Raw genomic sequence first — 21184 nt, forward strand, 5'->3', positions numbered from 1 at the left:
GACATACTTCAATAAAATCTTATTTTAAAATATTCCTCTTTTGTAAAGTGTTAAGCATATGGAAATACATGGGAATACTACAACTAATGTAACATACGGGGATATACAGAGGTATGGGATTTTTCCTTTTGGAGGAGTGAGAACGTTTTAAATTGAGGTGATGACAGCACAGTTCTGTGATGAAAATGAAAGCCACTGAGTGTGCACTTTGAATGGTTGTACAGAGCATGGGACTGTATCACATAGTGAATCCTGTGGTGGAAGATGGACTGTGGTTAACAGACCAAGTATGAGAACGTTCTCTCATGAACTACAAAAAACATACATAATACTAATAAAGGGTGTGAATAATCGGGTAGGTTGGGAGAAAAATACACTAAATATAAGATGTTGGCTATAGTTAGTAGCAGTATTTTGATGATGCTCTTTCATAGTTTGTAATTAATGTTTCACAAGAATGCAAGGTGGTGGTGGTGGGGTGACATATGGGAGCCCTGTATGATGACAGGCATGTTTGTTTTCTAAGTCACAACTTTGACTACCCTTATTGTTTAGGTATGCTCATGTAGTAATGACATACTTGAATAAACTTTTTAAAATTAAAAAGTAGAGGTCATGGGGAAAAGCGACGGGGATGATATTGTAGATTAACTGGAGATAGAGGCTGAAGTCTAGGCCAGCTAACTTGTGAGAGAGAGCCAAGGAGAGAACTGGGAGGAACCTTCCTGGGCGGTGCTCAAACCAGTCCCATCTCCTGGGTAACTGTGGGCACAACCAAGTCTTTGCCCACTGAGGAACAACATCACAGGGTGGGGGTATGTGTCATGTAAGAGACTTCTCTAAAATACTCCAGCCAGTCACCAAACAAATAAATAAGCAAAATACAATATCAAGTCCAGGGGAGGGGAGGGAACCAAATCTAGAGTTGCTACAATATATTATGTGACATATCCATTTTTTCAACCAAAGTTTATGAGATATGCAAAGAAACAGGAAAATATGACCCACACACTGGGGAGGGGGGTGGTGCAGTAGGAAGCAGGTAGTGGAAACTACCTAGAAAGGAGCCTGATGTCAGATTTAAAAGCAAGGACAGCATAGTAGACATTCTAAATATATTCAGAGCCTAAAGGAAAGCATGATTAAAGAAATAAAAGAAGATATGATAACAATGTTGCATCAACTAGGGAATATCAATAAAGAGATAGAAATCGTTAAAAAGAACCCTGTGGGAATTCTGGAGTGGCAAAGTACACTTATTGACCTGAAAAATTCACCAGAGGGGCTCAATGGTATACCTGAATTGGCATAAGAAAGAATTAGTTATTTTGTAGATCAGCTGAGACTGTGCCAAATGCCGTCTGAAGAATATCGAGAAAACAGTGTGATGAAGAACCTTAGAGAACTGTGGGACACCACTAAGTGCACGCACATAAGTGTAATGGGAATAACAGGAGAGGAGAGCAAGGAGAACAAATATTTGAACATGTTAAAGTAATCAAAGAAAAAAACCCTGTTAACCAAGAATCCTAAATCCAGAAAGGTATCTTTCAAAAAATGAAGCCAAAATAAAGACATTCACAGATTTAAAAAAGAGAATTTTCTTCTGCTAGTAGACCTACTTTACAAGAAATGCTAAAGGAAGTTCTTCAAGCTGAAAGCAAGTGACCCCAGATGGTAACTAATATCCACAAGAAACAAAAACAAAACAAAAAACCAAAGAGCACTGGTAAAGGTTTTAGGTAATTATAAAAGACTGTATAAAGAAAGACTCCTCTCCTCTCTTAACTGATTTTAAGAGCACTTGTACAAAACAATATGTATATAATGCATTGGTGGGCCTATAACACGTAGAAATGTAGTATATTTTCCAATAACAGTACAAAGGAGGTAGATGGGAGTAAAGCTGTATTGGGCCAAGGAAATGACTCCACATGGAAACTCAAATCCATGGGAATAAAGGAAGAGACTCGGAAAGGAAAAATAATATGTTTAATGTAAGTGAATATATATGAGCTCTCCTTTTTCCTCTCGGCTCCTTTAAAAGTCATAAAATTACATAAAGTAACAATTATATACCAAAGTATTGTTGGGTTTATGACATTTATACATATAATGTGTATAACAATAATGCCACGAAAAGGGAGGAAAAGGAATAGACCTATATAAGAGTAATGATTCCATATCTTCCTGGAATTAAGTTAGCAAAATATGAAGCTGAATCTGATACGTTAAGATGGATATAGAAACCTCTAGAACCATCATTAAGGAAGTAAGTAGCTGTGGAGTTTGTTTCTTTTAAAAACATCCGATCTCACCCTAAGAATCGAACTGGATTCATGAATGAGACACAGGAGGAGTTAAGAAACTCAAGCAGACTTGGCTCAGTGGTTAGACCCGTGTGGGGCTGGCCCATGTGCAGTGCTGATGGGCGCAAGGAGTGCCCTGCCATGCAGGGGTTAGCCCCGCATAGGGAACCCGCACACGCAAGGAGTGCGCCCTGTAAGGAGAGCTGCCCAGCGCCAAAGAAAGTGCAGCCTGCCCAGGAATGGTGCCGCACACACGGAGAGCTGACACAACAAGATGACCCAACAAAAAGAAACACAGATTCCCATGCCGCTGACAACAACAGAAGCGGACAAAGAAGACGCAGCAAATAGACACAGAGAACAGACAACCGGGGGGCGGAGGGGAGAGAAATAAATAAATAAATAAATCTTTAAAAAAAACCTCAACAATAAGACTAATATCTGAATGTAAAAAATGGACAAAGGGGGAAACGGACTTTGGCCCAGTGGTTAGGGCGTCCGTCTACCATATGGGAGGTCCGTGGTTCAAACCCCGGGCCTCCTTGACCCGTGTGGAGCTGGCCATGCGCAGTGCTGATGCGCAAGGAGTGCCGTGCCACGCAAGGGTGTCCCCCGCGTGGGGGAGCCCCACGCGCAAGGAGTGCGCCCGTGAGGAAAGCCGCCCAGCGTGAAAAGAAAGAGCAGCCTGCCCAGGAATGGCGCCGCCCACACTTCCCGTGCCGCTGATGACAACAGAAGCGGACAAAGAAACAAGACGCAGCAAATAGACACCAAGAACAGACAACCAGGGGAGGGGGGGGAATTAATTAATTAAATAAATAAATCTTTAAAAAAAAAATGGACAAAGGACTTCGATGAATATTTTTCCAAAGAAGATACACAAATGAACAGTGGATGCATGAAAAGATTCTCAACATCATTCTTCATCAGGGAAATGCAAATCAAAATCATAATGAGGTACCAGTTCACACCCTCTAGGATGTCTACAATCAAAAAATGGAAAATAAGTGTTGGTAAGTATGTAAGATACTGGAACACTCATACATTCTGGGTGGGAGTGTAAAATGTGCAGGTTCTGTGAAAAAGTCTGGCCTTGCCTCAAAATGTTACACATATTTACATTGAGACTCATCAGTTCTATTCTCGGGTATCTCCCCAAAGAGAAATGAAAATATATGCTTACAGAAACACTTGAACAGGAAATTCATAACAGCACAATTTATGGTAGCCAAAAAGTAGAAAGGACCCAAATGTCTACCAGCAAATGAGTGGATAAACAAAATGTAGTATAGTCATACAATGGAATAGTTTTCAGCCATATTAAGGAATGAAGAATTGATTCACACTACAACATGGATAAACCTTAAAAATATTATGCTAAATGAAAGAAGGCAGACACACGAGGACAAATATTGTATGATACCATTTTCCAGAGAGTCCAACATAGTCAAAATCTATAGACACAGAAAATAGGTAAGTAGTTGCTTAGAGCTGGGAGAGAGGAGGAGGATTGGGGGGAGGGGTGATTACTAAAGGGTACAGGTTTCTTTTTTGACGTGATGAAAATGTGTTAAAATTGACTGTGGTGATGGTTGTACACCTGTGAGTATATTCGAAACCACTGAATTGTACACTTTAAGCAGGCGATTTGTATGGTATTGAAGTATATTTCAATAACGCTATTTAAAAATAAAGAGGAAATGAAAGATGAGGAAGGAAGACGTTAATTATATATATTTTTCTTGGTTTGTTGAGAGGGGAGGGGCAATAAAGAGTAAAGCTGGGTCAGTGAAAAAAAAGCTGGGATAAAAGCCAGCATAGTGTGTTGTGGGGTGGAGGGGTAGGGTCCGGAGGAGATACACGAGGGGCTTCTTGAGTGGTCTTGGTTTTGAATCTCTTGACCTGGGTGGCAGTAATGCAGGTGTTGCAATAGAATTGGTATACTCCAAAGTCGCATTTTCTGTGCTTTTTTGTATGTGTTACGTATCACAGCAAAAAAATAACTCACCAGAGTCTTTCCATCTTAGTGAATGGTACCGACTTCCACCTGGTTGCTCACGTCAAACGTCTTTGTCGCCCTGACCCTTCATTTTCTCCTACACCCCACATCCACCCCATCAGTAAAAGCTTGTTGGTTTTACCTGCAGCATATATCCAGGATCTGATCACTTCTCACCAGCACCTGGTGTGAACCACTATCATCTCTCACCTGGATGATGGCAGTAGCCCCCTAACTGCCTCCCTTACTCTCCCTCCCCCAGTTGATTTCTTTTTTTAGGAGGTACTGGGGAATGAACCCAGGACATCTTATATGGGAAGCGGGTGCTTAACCACTTCAGCTACATCCATTCTCCAATGACAGTTGGTTTTTTCATTTGTTTGTTTTTGGGATACACCAGAGATTGAACCCAGTACCTAGTATATGGGAAGCGGATGCACAACCACTGAGCTACATCTGCACTTCTCCCAGTTGATTCCTTAGACAGCAAAGAGTTTCTCTTTCCTTTCTTTGACCTAAAGACATTTGTGCATGGAATGAGATGTAATCACAGAGAATCAAATGCACATATATTAAGTTCAGACAGCTGCAGACACCCATATAACAAATACCCCAACTAAGATATAAAATATTTTGCTTACCCCCCAAAGTTCCAGAAGGATCCTTTTAAGAGTGATGTCACATCACATCACACTTCTCTGCTTAGAACCTTCCAGTGGCTCTCTATCTCACTGCGAAAAGTCTAAGTCCCTGCAATAGGTTATAAGGCTTCCACAGTCTATGCCCTCCCTCCATCACTTACCTCTCTTACCTATCTGATAGTTCTTTCCTCTTCCTTCAGTCTATTGCCTTGGACACGGCTAGTCACTCTCCTGCCTCGGGGCCTTTGCACGTGCTGTTCTCTGTCTGGAGGAGCCTTTCTCCCAGTCTTCACTGATGTCTCTGCTGAAATGTTACCTTATCAGAGAGGCCCTCCCAGATCATGCTCAACATCACGGCACTCTTATCCCCTTAGCTTTCTATATTATTCTTCATGGCATTTATCACAACCTGAGATTCTATCTATGATTGGCTCATGTAAGTCCCATGGAAGTAGGGACTTCTGTTTTGTCATGACTGTAATTCCAGCGCTTAGAGCAACACCTGGCATATAGCGGGTACTCAAAAAATTATTAAGAGAACGAATTTCCGGTCACCAGTCTAGTCCATCTGATCATCTCTCGCCTTGAAATGTACAACAGCCTTCTAACTCCTGTTCCTGCCTCAAGTCTGATTCCCCTTTGATCCACTTGCCACACTGCAGAATTATCTTTTTAAAATTGAAACCTGATCCTCTCGCTTCCCTACTTAAAACTCCTTTCATGGTGTCCCTTTGTCCTTTGGAAAAAGCCCAAAGTAGCTAATGAGGCTAGCAAGGCTTCTGGTCTCTGGCCCTGTCCACCAGGTCCCTTTGTCTCTTTCTGCCTGCCACCCGGGGCAGCTTTTGAGTTCTTAGCCAAAGCCAGTCTCTTCTATGAGGTCCTTAGTATATGCTCGTCCCTGAGCCTGGGATGCTTTCTCCTACTCACCTGCCATGTCTCAGTTTGAGGGTCATTTCCTGGGGAAGGCTCCTGTGAACCCCAGACTAGGTTAGCTCCTTCAGAGTCCAATCTCGTCTCTCCTGTGATGCCTTTTTTTAGCCCTTTTCCCAGTAGGCAGTTGCTCACTGTCCCATCTTGCTTTATGTATACTTCGGTATAGAATGTATCACATTGCGTGGAGTGAGTTTATGTCTCTGAACCTCTTCAGAGGCTGCGATTGGGTTAATCCTGGGAGATCAGCCCCCTGCACTCTTTTGTTGTACTAATCACACCTGTCATTGTTTGTTGACTGTCCAGCTCCCTGAGGACAGAGGCTGTCCTAATATCCCGTCGGCCGAGTATAGTGCCTGGCACACAGAGTAGCTGCTCAGAGAATATCTTTAAATGGATTAGGGCATGTGGATAAAAGACACACAGACCCAGGATTTATTCCTGGCATGTGTTTCCTGGGATCAGCCCAACTTCTAGTCAGACCAAAGCCTCCCCGGGCTTGCTTATTTATTACGCGCTTATTACACACCAAGCACTGGGCTAGTCACTGAAGGAGTTGACAGACTAGCTGAGAAGACAGGTACACAGACAGACTTGATCAGCTCCTTAGTCTGTGAGGACACAGATCATTTCCGACTATAAAACACTAGGTTTTTGCCCTCTGCAGGTTCATGAGTTCACAGGTGGCTATCGCATGCGACAGCACAGTGTAGACCACTTCCATCATCTATGGAAGGCAGGCGGGTACCCATAGGGGTTTCAAAGCACCCAGGGACCACTTCCCACGGGGGTTTCAAAGCACGCAAGGTCCATTTCCCATGCACAATACCAGCCCCCTGACCCAGTTCTCACCTCCCCCCAGTCACACACCTTGCTTGTGTGTGTTCTGGAGGAAGGACAGGAGCCCAGTGCTCACAGAGGAAATACCGTGTGCAAGTACTTTGTAACCTCCAAGTGACACAGTAAGTAGGTTCAGTTCTTGTTTCCACTACAGCTTTGGTTACTGCAAGCAAATTCTAGCTCTTTCCTCAAACTTCAAAACCCCACCTCTGTAATTTATGTCCAAGGGTTCTGAGAGGCACAGTTACCCACGGGTCAAGCGCTCATCCCAGGGCTACAAATCCAGATCACACCTACCTCCGTGCTTTTCCAACAAGCCTTCCAGGACCCTAATGCACCACCTGCCTCCTCTTAGCCACCTTCTCTGGAAAGGAAGGACACGAATTCAGAGAGCCCAAACCACCGCCAAGCATTTATTTAGAGATCTGAGAATTTTGCGAAACCTAGGTGATGGGAATTGGGTCCTCACAGGGGTCTTCTGGGAACTCGGAAGCACCACCGTCTCCCGCAGCTCGATGCTTCTCCAGTTTGGCAATCAGTTCTTTCGCGGGATTGAAGACGCCATTGGTCTGCTGGTCACAGACATAGCACCGCGGGGTGGTGCGGAAATGCTGCAGTGCACAGCTCTCGCAGAAATAATGTCTGCACTTGGTGACGACTGGGTTTCGGAAGGTCTGGCGACAGATGAAACACTTGAATGGTATCTCCTCATCGTCGCTTCCCACTTCATAGTTCTCGTCCTCATAGATGCCATAGCGACCCTCATCAAGCTCACGTTCGATCTGCCACCCATGCTTGTAATCTGAGCGATCGTGGAGGAACTTGCAGCTGTCTCCGAAGCCGCAGAAGCCGGTCTCCTTGTAGTCCTTGCAGATGTCGGGCTGGTAATCCCAGCGCACGGTGGCACGCAGGTGCTCGGGCGCTCGGATGGGGCCCTTCCTCACCATGCCGGAAGAGGCATTGCCCATAGACGTGTCTTTGGGCTTCATGTATTTCTGATAGTTATTGATTCCCCGGTAGATTTTGTCATCCTCCTTGCCCCTCCGCTCCTCCTGGATCTTCTGGCTACGCTCAAAGATGGCCTGCGCGTCACGCTCCTTCTCAGTGTCCAGCTCGTACACAGCGGTCGCGCCCATATCCTCTGGCCCTACGGGCTTCGCCGAGCGGGTGGACTTGTAGACTACGCCGAGACTCTCGGGCTCATTCTCCTCCTCGCTACTCAAAACGTCGTAAGCCTCCTTCTGTTTCCCGCTGCCACGCGTCTTCTGGATCATCGGATTGTGGACCGTCCGCTTCTTTTCCGGGCGAACCACGGTGCTGCCTTCCTCGCTGCTGCTGCTGCTTTCTCCCGGCTCCGGGTCGCAGATCCGGCGCTTTCTGCGGCCTGCAGCCCCTTTACGTCCAGGTTTCTTGAAGAGGAAGGTGCACACCTGGTCCGGGGTCTTTCCTGCAGAGGCCTGCTCTGCCATTTTGGAGTCCCAAGCTCCGAAACGGCTGTGCGGCGCCGGGTCGCGCGGGGCCCCTTACTTACTGCACGTCGTGCGCTCGGCGGCGAGGAACCGCCCCGGAACCTGGTGCTGGAGGACTGCGGGAGCCCGGAGCGCGGGCGTGTTATGGCGCGGGCGCGTCACACTTGAGCCTTCCCGGGCTCCGTCGCTTCCTCCGAGACGTACGGGACGCAGCCTCGCTGGCGGACGGCGGCGGAGCTGAGCGGGAGGGGACCCCGAGCCGGGTCACCTTTAAGCGGGTCGGAAGGAGGTTTTTGGCTTCGGTAACCTTGCCGCGATGTGGTTCGAGATTCTGCCTGGACTCGCCGTCATGTGGGTGTGTTTGCTGATTCCTGGAGTGGCCACGGCGCACATCCATAAGTTCAGTAACAGGGGCAAGGTAAGGCGGCTGCCCCGGCCCCACGTACTGGCATTTTACAGGGACAGCGGGGTAGGAAGGCCGTTAGGATGCGGAGCCCGTCTGCGAGGTGGGGAGTTCCGAGGGTGGCCCTCCCCCTTTGCAGTGCTGCCTAAAAGCCGAGGCCAAACAAACAAAAGCCGAGGCGTGCGGAAGAAGCCCGACAGAAACCACATCCTACTCAAGCAAGAAGGAGCTAGTTACTGTGTGGAGAAGAGTGGGCAAAAGGGCAGAGCAGAGATATGGGCGCTGGAAGGGGAGAGGATCAGAAGAGGGAGGACCGACCTCCTAGGCGTCAGTTAGTGTTGCCGCCGCTCCCTCCGACTTCAAACCTCTGTTCTCACCTGCTCGATTTCGATTTAATTTCGCGCCCGGGTCTCCGTAGCTTCTTCTTTCCCACCCTTAGGTTGTTCCCTTGGCGTTCTTTCTTGGCTGCAGGCTCTTGCAGGCCTATAGGAATGTGCTCCCAAGGTCTCGCTTTTCGCCTCAGAGTCGTAATCTCCCTCCCTCTCTTCCCAGTTTGTCACATTTCTAGAGTACAGCCACGGTATGAAAGTATTCGCTTTCCGGTTCTGTGATTGCCCTTCACATGTGAACCACTGCTCCTTAGAGTCCCCAGAAGGCAACAAGTAAACATTGCTAACTAAAAGGAAAGAAAAGAAAGAAGAAAGAAAGAAAGAAAGAAACACTGATGCTGGTTAAAATGGAAAGGTTTAAGAAGGCATACTTACCATCTTAATTCTAACTTCTAGGGGCCTATTTCTGCTTGTGTGTTTTTAAATTTCAGTTGACGATCCAGGTTTTCTAGAATGCCACTCTTTAGTTGTAATATTCATCGGTTGGATCACTCATCTCATCGATTGCAACAATAATTGCCTTTTATTTGTAGGAAAAAAGGATTGCCCATTATGCTTATCAGTGGAGTTTGATGGAAAGAGATAGGCGGATCTCTGGGGTGAATCGGTACTATGTATCAAAGGTAAGATGACCCTGGTGCTGGCCACATGCAGGGTTGAGGCTGGTTCCTGTAAAGCCTTGCCCAGGGTCCATACAGCTGGTGAGGAAGTGCAGCTGAGATTTGGACCACAGCCCACGAGGCCCTTAGCCACTGTACTGCCTGCCCAGTGGGTGGTTACATTGTTTTGGTGTTTGTTTGTTTGTGTAGGCCAGTAGAAAGTATTTATTGGGAGATGGGCAGAGAACAGAGCTTGCCGAGAAATGAGAGAGGAAGATGGAAATACACACCAAGATGTAGTGTGGGCTCCTCTAGGCAGAGAGAGCCAAGGTTACATTGTTAATGACCTTCTTTGTTAAGTAAACCCTGGTAATTCTCTTGACAGTTTGCAAACTTTTTTCCCCTTTCATTTGATTTGATTTTTTAAAATAGATCACACAAAACGTTACATCAAAAAACAGAAGAGGTTCCCCTATACCCCACCCCCATCATTTTTTATTGTAATTTTTTGAAGATACATAGATCACAGAAAATGTTACATTAAAAACTGTAAGAGGTTCCCATATACCCGCCACCCCACTCCTCCAGATTCCTGGCCTCTGTAACCCAGGAGACTGGGAGCCATTGTTGTAGAGTGGTTTGCTGCTTCTTCAGCAGAAAGATATGCGGATGGGGTTTTTGACCACTGCTTAGGGTAATGGTAAATGTTTTTAAGCATTGTAAATCCCCTAAGTTCCAAAGTTTGCTTTTAAAAACAACCCAACTGGTCCCGTGGTTATTTTAGTTAAGGGTGCCAGAGAATCCATTCTAAGGACTCACCTGTGCACCCTGGTGGGAACTACACAAGCTTTGAAGATGGGACAGGCCTGGATTTGAATCTCTGCTCCACTTGGGACAGGTTGCTTGGTCTCTATCTCTCTGTTTCCTCATTTGTAAAACAAAACTTGTTAAAGACTCTGGTTGATAGGGTTTTTATGCTGGGAGGATGATATTTGATACCTGTGTGAGGAAAGTCAAATGTTTACTTCCCTTGTTAGTTTCAAGCATCAGATAATATGGGCTTGAAGTCAGTGGTAAGGTGATGTCGGTCTTAAAATCTGTAAATACTCTGAAATCCCTAGGACAGTACAGTTTACAGCTACCAGCTAACAGCGTTTTCTGCATTTGAGTAATTTATTGTAGACCAGGGGTTCTTAACAAACCACAATGTAAACCACTGTCCATGTGGTGCAGCAGTGCTCCAAGATGTATTCACCAAATGCAATGAATGTGCCATGATGATGAAAGAGGTTGTTGATGAGGGAGGAGTGGGGTGAGGGGGGGGTGGGGGCTATATGGGGACCTCTTATTTTTTGAATGTAACATTAAAAAAAATAAAGACAAAAATGAAAAAAAAGTGAATGTACCTTCTAAATTAGAGTGGAAGAATTATAATGTAACGTTATCTTAAATACAGATTATAGCTGATTAAAAGGAGAAATAGTAGTATCATTTTGATCCCTAACAAGTTGTGCATAGGTACTTGTTTGAGGATTGAATCACAAGCTGAGTACAATCAAGCACCTGTGCAACTCTCTTTTGGCAACTGATAGAATGAGAATGTAGATCCGTTTAGTGCCCTGTCGGTATAATAAGGTGCTTTCCACTGGTTCACTTACACTTCTTAATGTTACATGAGTCATTTATGAGTGCATCTTATAAAAAGTTTGAGAATGCAAACAGTAAAAAGCAGAGGCCCGTTTTCTCTTGCACAGCCCCCCACCCCCACCGTGCCTAGAAATGCACGCAATCCTATTCCTCTCGCTGGAGGAAACCATTGTTCCCAACTTGGTACATATCGTTCTGGAATTTTTTTCCTGTGCATTCCCACGCATATGCATGTTACATATACATACCGATTTTACAAAACGTAAATTGAATCATCCTATACATATTATACTCTAATCATTTTCTGTTATTTAATACATAAAGGTAGGCGTCTAGCTCAGCGGTTCTCATCCGGGTGATTTTGCCCTCCAGGTGACATTTTGCAGTGGTTGAAGACATTTTCGATTGACAGTGTGTGTGGGGATGCTACTTTGCATTTAGTGAGGAGAAGCCAGGGATGCTGTGAAACATCCCCACAGTTCATAGGACAGGCCCAGACAATGAAGAATCATCGGCCTAAAATGTCAATATTGGCATTGTTGAAAAACCCTGGTCTCCATTCTTTTTTTTTTCACAGCAATACAGTATTCCAGCATTGTCTCATAGATGTTCATAGTTTATTCTCTTCTGCATGACACTTGGCGTGTTTCCTTTAAAAAATGCTGCAGAATTAATTTTGTAGAATTAATTCGGGTGAGTGGAATGTTGGGACAAAGGCAAAGTGCCTTTTAAATGTTGATGAATACTGGCAGATTGCCCCTCAGAAGGATTGTATCAGATTACACTCCCAAGGGACATATGTAGCTCAAGTGGTTGAGCGCCTTCTTCCCATGTACAAGGTCCCAGGTTCGATCCCTGGTATCCCCTAAAAACAAAACTAACAAAATGAAATAACCAACTCATTGTGGAGGGGATATAGCTCTGGTTGAGCACCTGCTTCCCATGCACGAGGTCCTTCGTTCATTCCACAGTACCTCCTTAAAAAAAATGAAATAAAGTTACACTCCCTAAAGAATCAGGATTTCTAAGGGAAAGGTTCTAGCTGTATAAAGCATTAACTTCTCTCTAGGTGCTTCTGTCTGTTATAATGGTACACAGGTCATCTGGTCTGTGTTATTTTAGCACTTGGGAGAAATGTAAGTGATTCATCTTTTAAGATAAAGCTGCTGACATATTAGACTGTGAACTGAGTAGGATGCAATGGAATATTTGGTCCTGGGTCTTTTGATTACATAGTATAGTGGTTATGAGCCAAGCGTTCTGCAGTTGGTGTGCCTGGGCTTGAATTCTGACTCTGATGCTACTTTCCTGATTTCAGACTTCTAAAAACCTCTCTAAGCCTTCATTTCCTCATCTGTTCAAAAAAACATAAAAGTGCACTGACAATTATAATGTATCTACTTCATATTGGCTGTTCCTTTATAAAGTGGATTTTACCTTATTTTTCTCTGACTCACTAAAGGTGTTTTAAATAAGGGTCCATATGGTAAATTGTTGTTTGACTTCAGTTCTGATGGGGTGGGGGTGGGTGTTGCTTTTCATATGAAGTGATATATTTGCTCCTGAAAGAAAAAGAAAACTGGAAATCATCTTTTTACTTCAATGATTGTGCACTTGAGTCCCATTGTTCAGGTCAGAGAAATGTGTGATGTGAAAGGACGTCTCTTGCTTTTAGATTGATTTGGTTTTATTTACTGTATTTTTCATGTCTGTAAATTTGTAAATCCCCCAGGACCCCTTCAAGTTCCTTGGCATGTATAGTTCTTAACTAGAAAAACAGTGGGTGACGTGGGAAATAAGAGTACAAATACCTATTTGAAGGGAACAGAATTCTCACATTGTCCTTTTTAAACTGTTTTTCAGGGTTTGGAGAATATTGATTGACTGAAAGAAGCATTTTCCTGGTTGATGAAAAAAACTCAGTTGTGATCACCTACCCCTGCTGAAAGTTTATGCTGTGGTGTATTATGTAGCATGCAGGGCATTATATAGTGGTTAATAAAAAAAAGTGAAAGAGAAAAATGAACAGTTCTCTTGTTAAAATAGCCCTACACAAAATCAACATACCCAATGTAGCTTTATCACTTTAATTTATATGTTGACTTCTTTACATGTTTAAATAATACTTTTCTTTGAAGCTAATAGAATTTAGCATCCATGAGCTGTTCCTTTAATTGAAATGAAAACCTAAACTGCCACGGGGTTAAGATGATAGAGATGGTAGAAACATGGTGACTGGTTCTTTAACTGTTAACTAGAGAAAGCACCCTATGTAGATTTGTAAACGCAGCTGAGGGGAGCAGATGTGGCTTAAGTGGATGAGAGCATGTTTCCCACAAGGGAGGTTCCGGGTTTGAATCCCGGTGCCTCCTAGTAAACAAAACAAAACAAAACAAACAAGCAAAACAACCAGAAAACCAGCTCAGGGGAGCCGATGTGGCTCAGTGGTTGAGCCCCAGCTTTCCGTATTCAGGGTTCAATTCCCAGCCCCCGGTACCTCAAAAAAAAAAAGAAAGAAAGAAAGAAAAGACCACTGAGGCTTATAAAATTATAGACATAATGTACACCAAGCATCTAATACTTCATAATTCTGTTGTTACAGATATTAATATATTTAAAAGTATTGCATCTTTGGAGATTGCTAGGAGAATACAGGAAAGTAATTTTTTTTCCTGGGTCCTTTTCTGAGAGAATCCCACAGTGTTAGAATTCCCCTTAGGACACTTTTAAAACAGAGATTGTGCCTTCTCCTTTCATGCGTTATGTGCAGTATCTAACATAGTACGTGCTTAAATACTGTTTTTTGTTTCAGTATATGGTAGCAAGTGCAACCATTCAGGTTATTACAATGAGCGTATACGGGCTTCTTGATATAAAATGTTCCATGTTCAGTTAAAGGAAGCTAAATATAGGGACATCTGGAAAGGTATAACGCAGTGAAGAGGGTGATACTCTGTATGTATCCATCAGTACCCCAGCTGACCTCAGGTCTTGTGAGAATACAAAATTGTTTTTATTCTGTTCTTTCATCCAGTTTAAAATTTGATCTGGTGATGGCCTTAAACACAACTGCCCTGTGTGATTTATGTTGACCTCATCACAGAAGGCACCTTTCCAGAAGGAAGGATGTGGCATTGACTCTTGGAGAAGTACTCTCTGTTGTGCCTCTTCTAATAACGAGGTGATGACCTTGTACTGTGCCAGGAAAGCCCTGGTGCAGTTACAAACTTATGTAACACAGCCCTCTAGTCTTTAAGTGCTTCAAAGACCTGATTTAGTTGGTTGTTATGAGAACTGTCTCTGCAAAGGAAGAAAGGATAGCTAGTTGTATTTACATTACAGATAGGGTGACAGGGATCTAGAAGTCCTATTGACAACACCTTTAAGTCTATTACTAACTGATATTTAGGTCTCATCTCCATTCTGCCTGGGGACAGTGGGGTCAGCCACTAAGCTTATGTCCTTAGATGGATTGCAGGGCTGTATGGTGAGGGGCTACAAAATGACAGGTGAGAATGAGTTGGTCAGGTTCAGTGTCGGTGCCAGTGCAGCTCTTCACCTCCCTTCTTTGGCATCTGCTCAGGAAAACAGGTCACTTGTAAATTGAGCCTTATGTTTTACTCAAGTACCTGGGAGTGAACCAGATGAGAACAGTTAGAGGCTAGAAGATGATAGTGTTGCTGTGTAGCCTAGCTCTCTTGACTTTTGGCAAGTGCAGGTAGCAGAAGGATTTTGTTAGAGCTGCGCTGACTGATGTGGTCTGACCAACGTTAGGGCCAGTCCCCTCGCAGCCATATATCACCTACCCTGAAAGCCTGTTGAAATGCTGCTTGGGACACTGTGCCACTCATTTGGTTTACTCAGTATCCTAATTCTTAAAAATAGATACCATGTTCACATAATTCAAAAGTCCAGCTATACAGGGTATTCCATGAAAAGAGTTGCTCCAGTCTCCTGCCCCACAGAAGCCCAAGTGTCACATCACCCCAAAGTGTTTCTTTGCACACCTACTAATACAAACACATGTCCTTGTGTCCTTGTTACACAAAGGTAACAGAAGATGTGGATCTTCATACCACTTGTTTGGAAGAATGGTTACTGTTTGAGATTACATCTACCAGGCTGCTGCTGCTATTTCTAAGGCTAAACAAAACAGTCAATAGCAAAAACCTTTGAAGGAGGATAAAAGAAGCCATAGGCATTCAGGCGGTGAGGAAGAGATGGCCCTACCCTTTGAGCAACATTTTTAGAGGAATATTTATTTCCAGAAAAAAAGGGAAACTCAAGAATCATAGCCACTCAAATTTAGAAGAACCCTTAGACATTTAGTCCAGTTTCTTAATTCCTCAGATGAGGAAACAGCTTCAGAAATAGGAAGTGGTCACTTAGCTAGTAAGTGGCAGAAGGGACTAGAATCCAGGTGTTTGGACTCCCAACCTAGTGACCCAGCCTTGAGGGTAGAGGGAAAGGGAAAGGTTCAGTGTTCAGTTTCCAGCCAATGCATAACCCAAATCGTGAAGGTTGGGAAGGATTTCAAAGACAAGTGGGGGAGGACAGTCCAAGCCAAGGAAAGAGCAGGAGGGTGGAGGATGAAATAGTGTGGCTGTGTGGGCAAGATGTGCAAGCAGTTCTGCAAGAGGAGAGCAGAGAGCACGATGCAGGAAGTAGAGGGCGAAGGGGCTGGAGAGGTTGGCATGGCCCAGAATATAAAGGGTCTTGTAGGTCTCCAGGAGGAGCTTGGCATTTCTTCTGAGGGCCATCAGGATCCAGTGCGGTTTGGAAGCAGGAGAGTGACATGGTGATTTGCATAAACCGCTGGCTGCTCTGCATAGGATAGATTTAGAGGAGTGGTGTCTCCCTGCAGGAGTTTGCCCCCCAGGGCACACTGGGACTATCTGGAGAGAGACTTCTTTCTTTTTTAAAAAAAATTTATTATTTTTCTTTTTTCACATCTCTGGGCTTTGGGGTCTGGGGTGCTACTGACATCTAGTGGGCAGAGGTCAGCAATGCTTCTAAACATCCTACAATGTACTGGAGGGACCCCACAGGACAAAGTTTTTTCCTAGCCCAAAATGTCCAAGTGCTGAGGTAGAGAAAGCCTTACTTAAAACGTATTGGGGTTTAGATCCCACATGACTGATGGATGGGATTCCCCTGCTTGCAGTTGTAGACTCTCGGTTCCCTGGTGTGGTGGCCCTGTTAGCCAACGTAGACACATCCAATGAACCGGAGAGTAGGTGCTGCAACTTGCTGAGGCTCGAGGGAAGAAGAGCTGTGCTATGCGGGCCTTTTCAGGACTTGGAGTTGTCCTGAATGATATTGCAGGTTCAGATGCAGGGCATCCTATATCCTGCCATAACCCACTGAATCGACTGGGAGGCAGTGTAAACTACAACGTAAACTATAACCCATGCTGTGTAGCAGTGCTCCAAAATACATTCATCAAATGCAGTGAATGTGCCACACTGATGAAAGAACTTGGTGATGTGGGAAGAGTGGGTATGGGGTGGGCAGTGGGGGTATATGGGATACTCATAATTTATATTTTTTAAGGTAACATTTTGTATGACCTATGTATCTTTAAAAATATAGTAAAAAAATCTATTAAAAATGTATTGGGAGAGGGTGCTGGAATGAGGACTTTGGAAATAGGCAGACCAGTCAGGAGGCCACTGCAGCTGCCTGGGCTCAAGGCGATAATGGCTCAAATGAGGGCGGTAGGGAGGTAAAATCAGCAGGTGTCGTCGTATTTAGTTGGTAGGAAGGGAGAGGAAAAAAAGTCTTTGATGACCACCAGTTTTCTGCTTAGGGTTGCAGTGAACACACTGGTAACCTTAGCCTGAGAATCTCAGTGGGGAAGTGAGGGCAGATGCTCCACTGCAGTGGGTTGAAAGATGTATGGGAGGAAGGGAAGTGAGGGTTGCAAATGTAAAATAAAAAATTATGACATCTTGCAGTACAAATACAGAACAATGTCCAAGAGATATTGTTAAATTAAAGAAAGCAAGACAATGGTTTGTATGTGTGCTACCACTTATATAATGAAAGAGAAAAGACTATACATACACACATATATACACACGTGCTTGTTTAGTTCTAGAGTTTGGAAGAATATAGGAGGAACTGTTGACAATGATTGGCTCTGGGCAGGGGAAACTGGGTGGCTGGGAGGCAGGCACGGGAGACTTTTTTATCAACATATTTGAGGTCTAATTTACAAGACTGCACTATGTACTCTTTCATACTCTTGAAGTGCGCCCTGTGACTGGATGATTTATTTAACGAAAGAAGAACAAAATGCATTTATGGCCAGAGGGGAAGCTACTCCTGTAAAAAAGTTTTTTGGGATGGGGAGTAGGTTCAAGTCAGATGCAAGATCAAGATGGATTTTTATTTTAATGTGGAAATGTTTCTCTATTCCTATGCTGACAGGAATAAAGCAGTGAGGAGAGGCTGGGTATCAGGGAAAGGTAATAGGTGTGGAAGGAAAGCAGTGAAGATCAACGGTGGAATTAAGAAATGGGAAATGTATCCTCTGAGAGTAAAGGACGACAGTCAAGATTGGCTATGATGCACATAAATGTGGAGGTGGGGAGATGGGACTTGGAGGTCATCCAGAATTGATGGCCTTACTTTTCTCAGTTAACCAGGAGTCAAGGCGCACCTCTGAGAGTGAGCAGGTGGGATTGGGCAGGGGCCTGAGCAGGGGTGAAAGCCTGATAGAATGGTGAGGGCAACAGGACAGGATGGCTGACTGAAAGGTGAAGAAACAGATTATCCAAGAACTGGCCATATTGCTCTCTTCATCAAAGTTGACAGCTTTTAGAACCAATGCCACAATTACTGGAAATCAGAATGTATGGAACTTAAAACCATTGGCGACTAAGCGAGCCTGTCTTCATGCCAAAGTGGCACTTTCTTCTTCCGCCTTAGGCACCCAGGGCCCACCTGAGCCACCCGCAGCCTGCCTGCCGTGCACTGACCCGCGCTGCCCTGCCTCGACCATCTATGAAGGCTTCCCAGGCTCTTCCCTCCTCCATGGTCAGCGGGACCTGCCTGCCACAGCCTTGGAAATTTTTAATGGATCAACATGTAGAAGGCTTTACTATAACTCATCTTCCTTCAGTGCTGTGCTTTATCTACCTACATATGTTCCATTCAGAAAAGGGACAGATTTGACTCCCACCCAGTAGCTGGAGTGTTTCTCGGCTATGCCTGCCCTGTCCAGCAGAAAGGTCCTGTCCTGTGTGAATTAGTACTTATCTACATTTGACCTGGGCAGTAGAGTTCACATCCTGCCATCCCTCACCCCACCCAGACATTGAACTTCTCTCAAGAGGCTTACAAGCCATTTTTCACCTGTAGTGTCTGAAATTACTAACAATTACAGAAGAAAACAGTAGCAGCAGGGTCTGCTCTCAAGGAGTATACCAGGAAGCGTGTTTGTTTCTGTTTTAAAATTCCTACTTACTCAGGAATCTCAGGGAACAATTCTTCCTTAGAAAGCTCTGGTTATTTTCTCATTCCAGTTCAGGTCTCTGATTCTCCCTTTTTTCCCCTGGCTCATCTGTAAACATGAACATTACCCCTTACCTGGAGGCATTTATTTCCCCAAAAATGTACCCTATCTTACGTGTGTGTGACGTACCTCACGTACAAAAAGCAAATAGTAAAACGTCTTTTCCAGATGGTTGGTATGAGATATGGAGGCAAAATGTTGCAAGGACCTTTCCATCAGGGGGCTCCATCACCTGTGGGCTGTGTGGTCTTGGTGAGTCCCTTCACTGCTCTGAGCCTCAGTTCCTTCATGGGAAAATGAGGACTGTACGTGTTGGCATAAATATGTGGGTTTCTGACACCATCTCATGAAATCATGGAAGCGAAGCAGTTTGTAAATGCACAGCCCTGACTCCCCACCCCCTGATGCTCCAAAGGCACTTACCTGAAATACAATGTTGGGAGGACCGTCAGACCTAGTACCTAGCCAAGTGTAGGTGGTGGCAGCATTTTTGGGTCCCCTTTAGAATGAGTGACCACACCTCGGAGATTTCCATAGGCCAGGAAAAAAAGCCAAAAGACAGAAGTAATTTCAATGAGGGCACTAATTATTCTGAAAGTGTTTTCTGAAAGCAGAGAGAGAAATGCAGTTTCATTGGACTAAGAGAATCCAGTGTCTGGTTACCCCTTCCAGCTCTTTCTGCTTCCTTTGTTCTAAAGGAAGATGGCAAGTGCCTGGAGCTGAAGCTGGTCATTCTCCCCAAGAAGCTTCTGGAGGAGGATGGAGGGTAGGGAACCAGAGTAAAACAACCCTTGGTTTTTGAGATTTACTCTCACCATGATAATTCTGTGACCAGACACCTAAAGCTCTTTTACTGTCCTTTTTTGAGAAAACAGATGCATGAAACAAATACGGGGTTTTGTTTTCACAAAGAATGTAGATGTGGATTCAGGTAGTGACAGAGACTGACGGTCATATTATTGGTTTGGGTCTGGGTATGCTTAGGCCACTACCACTCCCCGGCCCCTGACCACACATAACGTGCCCTTCACCCCCACTCCTCTATCCAAGTAGTTCATTCGCCTTTGAGGTGAGCATACACTGGCATATTCTTTCGAGATGTACTCTTTTTTTTTTTTTGCTTGGCAGAGAAAAGAGGAGCAGACCTTTGTGTCCTTACAGCATACGAGCTGGGGGGTTGAGAGTTTTTACAGCCTTCACATTCTGATGCATTTGTGGTAAAAGACAAAGAAAAGAATAATTTTGTATAGACTAAATCCAGGGCTATGATTGTATAATCTTTAACTGTTAAGGCATATCTTTTGTACCCTCTGTGTCTGCTGTTGACTCTTAACATGCTCTTTCCTCCATCCCTCAAAGTTTCTTCTGCAGTGAAGATTCAAATAACTGTTTTGGGGGATTTCCCCAAATCGTGATGGAGGATTAGGGACCGAATTGTTCTTTTTAGGGCTCCCCCAAGAAAGTGGCCCAGGAGATCTTACTTGTGCATTCAGCTGTAGGAACCCATGTATTTGTTGCCTCATTAGCTGGAAAGCATTGTGTATCGGCCATCATTTTGTTTGCTGGCAGGTACGTTCCTCATTTCCAGAACACACAGAGAGAACCCATATTATATTTGGGCTAGAAGGTGCTCAGGTAATAAAATTTCAAAACAAGTATGCAATTTGGATTATGGCCCCCAAAGTACGGTAATCCCAAAGGCAGTAAGAAGAAGGTAGGGAAACCAATGGGAACACTGAGCATGACTGTTTCAAAAAAACAAAATGATTTTCCCTGCGTTTAAGAGTATCTCTGGTATACTTACTTGGCAGGGGAGATACCATGATCACGAAGAGTATCTCTGGTATATTTTGTGCAGCATCCACCTGCCTGGCAGGGGAACGTCTCTTTTATCCAGAAGATAAGATTTTCCATCTAGGACTAATGCATTTTATTCCTAGAGGCCAGGAAAGAGGCTATCCCCAGAGCCCACTCTCCTCTCTTACCTTTACGAATGTGGTATTCAGGATGGGGCTCGCCAGGTCTCTAGGGTAACCGTAAAGTTTTCAGCCTGTGCCCACAAGGGCAGCCCCCTGGACTTAGACCGTGAATCTGACAGGAAGAAGAAAACACCAAAGCATCAGCGTCCAGAATTTGCCCACCTGGGGAAGAACTTTGGCACGGTATTTTTTTTTTAAATAATAGAAGTTGTAGGTTTACATAAAAGTCATGTAGACAGATAAAGTAGATACAGCCCCAGGTATTGGTTCTTCTGAGGGCTACAGAGACCCACAGGTTCTATGGTCATGGCAGATGGAGTTCAGTGCCATCTCAGTTGACCCTACTTTGGAATTTGTGTTTCTGTGTGATGAAGCTGGACTTAGATGTGATCTTTGTCCACAAGTCTCTCCTGTTACTTTTACTGGAACTGTAGTAGGTGCTGGGGTTTAATGTATACCC

General features: G+C 44.3%; 2 protein-coding genes across 12 annotated transcripts in view; both read right to left on the reverse strand.

Annotated features, from left to right (window-relative positions):
* Positions 1-7103: 7103 nt before the first annotated feature.
* LOC101428071 (E3 ubiquitin-protein ligase RNF113A) lies at positions 7104-9389 on the reverse strand. The gene has a single exon (XM_004485129.5). It carries the CDS (start codon positions 8186-8188, stop codon positions 7163-7165), a length of 1026 nt encoding a protein of 341 aa, XP_004485186.3. The 5' UTR covers positions 8189-9389; the 3' UTR covers positions 7104-7162.
* A 147-nt stretch (positions 9390-9536) lies between these two features.
* LOC101430380 (NF-kappa-B-activating protein) overlaps positions 9537-21184 on the reverse strand; it is a 43610-nt gene continuing 31962 nt past the window's right edge. The window contains exons 9-12 of one of the 11 annotated variants that reach the window (XR_011648006.1): positions 19169-20836; positions 18875-19029; positions 18698-18793; positions 9537-14855 (exon numbers count right to left, since the gene is read on the reverse strand). The gene's annotated coding sequence lies outside the window, so the exon portion shown is untranslated. Of the gene's footprint in view, positions 14856-18697; positions 20837-21184 lie in introns of all 11 variants that reach the window. The other 10 variants (XR_011648010.1, XR_011648008.1, XR_011648009.1 and 7 more) reach the window with 10 other exon arrangements.

This window comes from Dasypus novemcinctus, chromosome X (assembly GCF_030445035.2).
Source record: "Dasypus novemcinctus isolate mDasNov1 chromosome X, mDasNov1.1.hap2, whole genome shotgun sequence".
Classification (NCBI taxonomy): Eukaryota; Metazoa; Chordata; class Mammalia; order Cingulata; family Dasypodidae; genus Dasypus; species Dasypus novemcinctus.

Coding starts and splice junctions, on each gene's coding strand:
- LOC101428071 (XM_004485129.5), bottom strand. CDS start 8,188: ATGGCAGAGCAGGCCTCTGCAGGAAAGACCCCGGACCAGGTGTGCACC.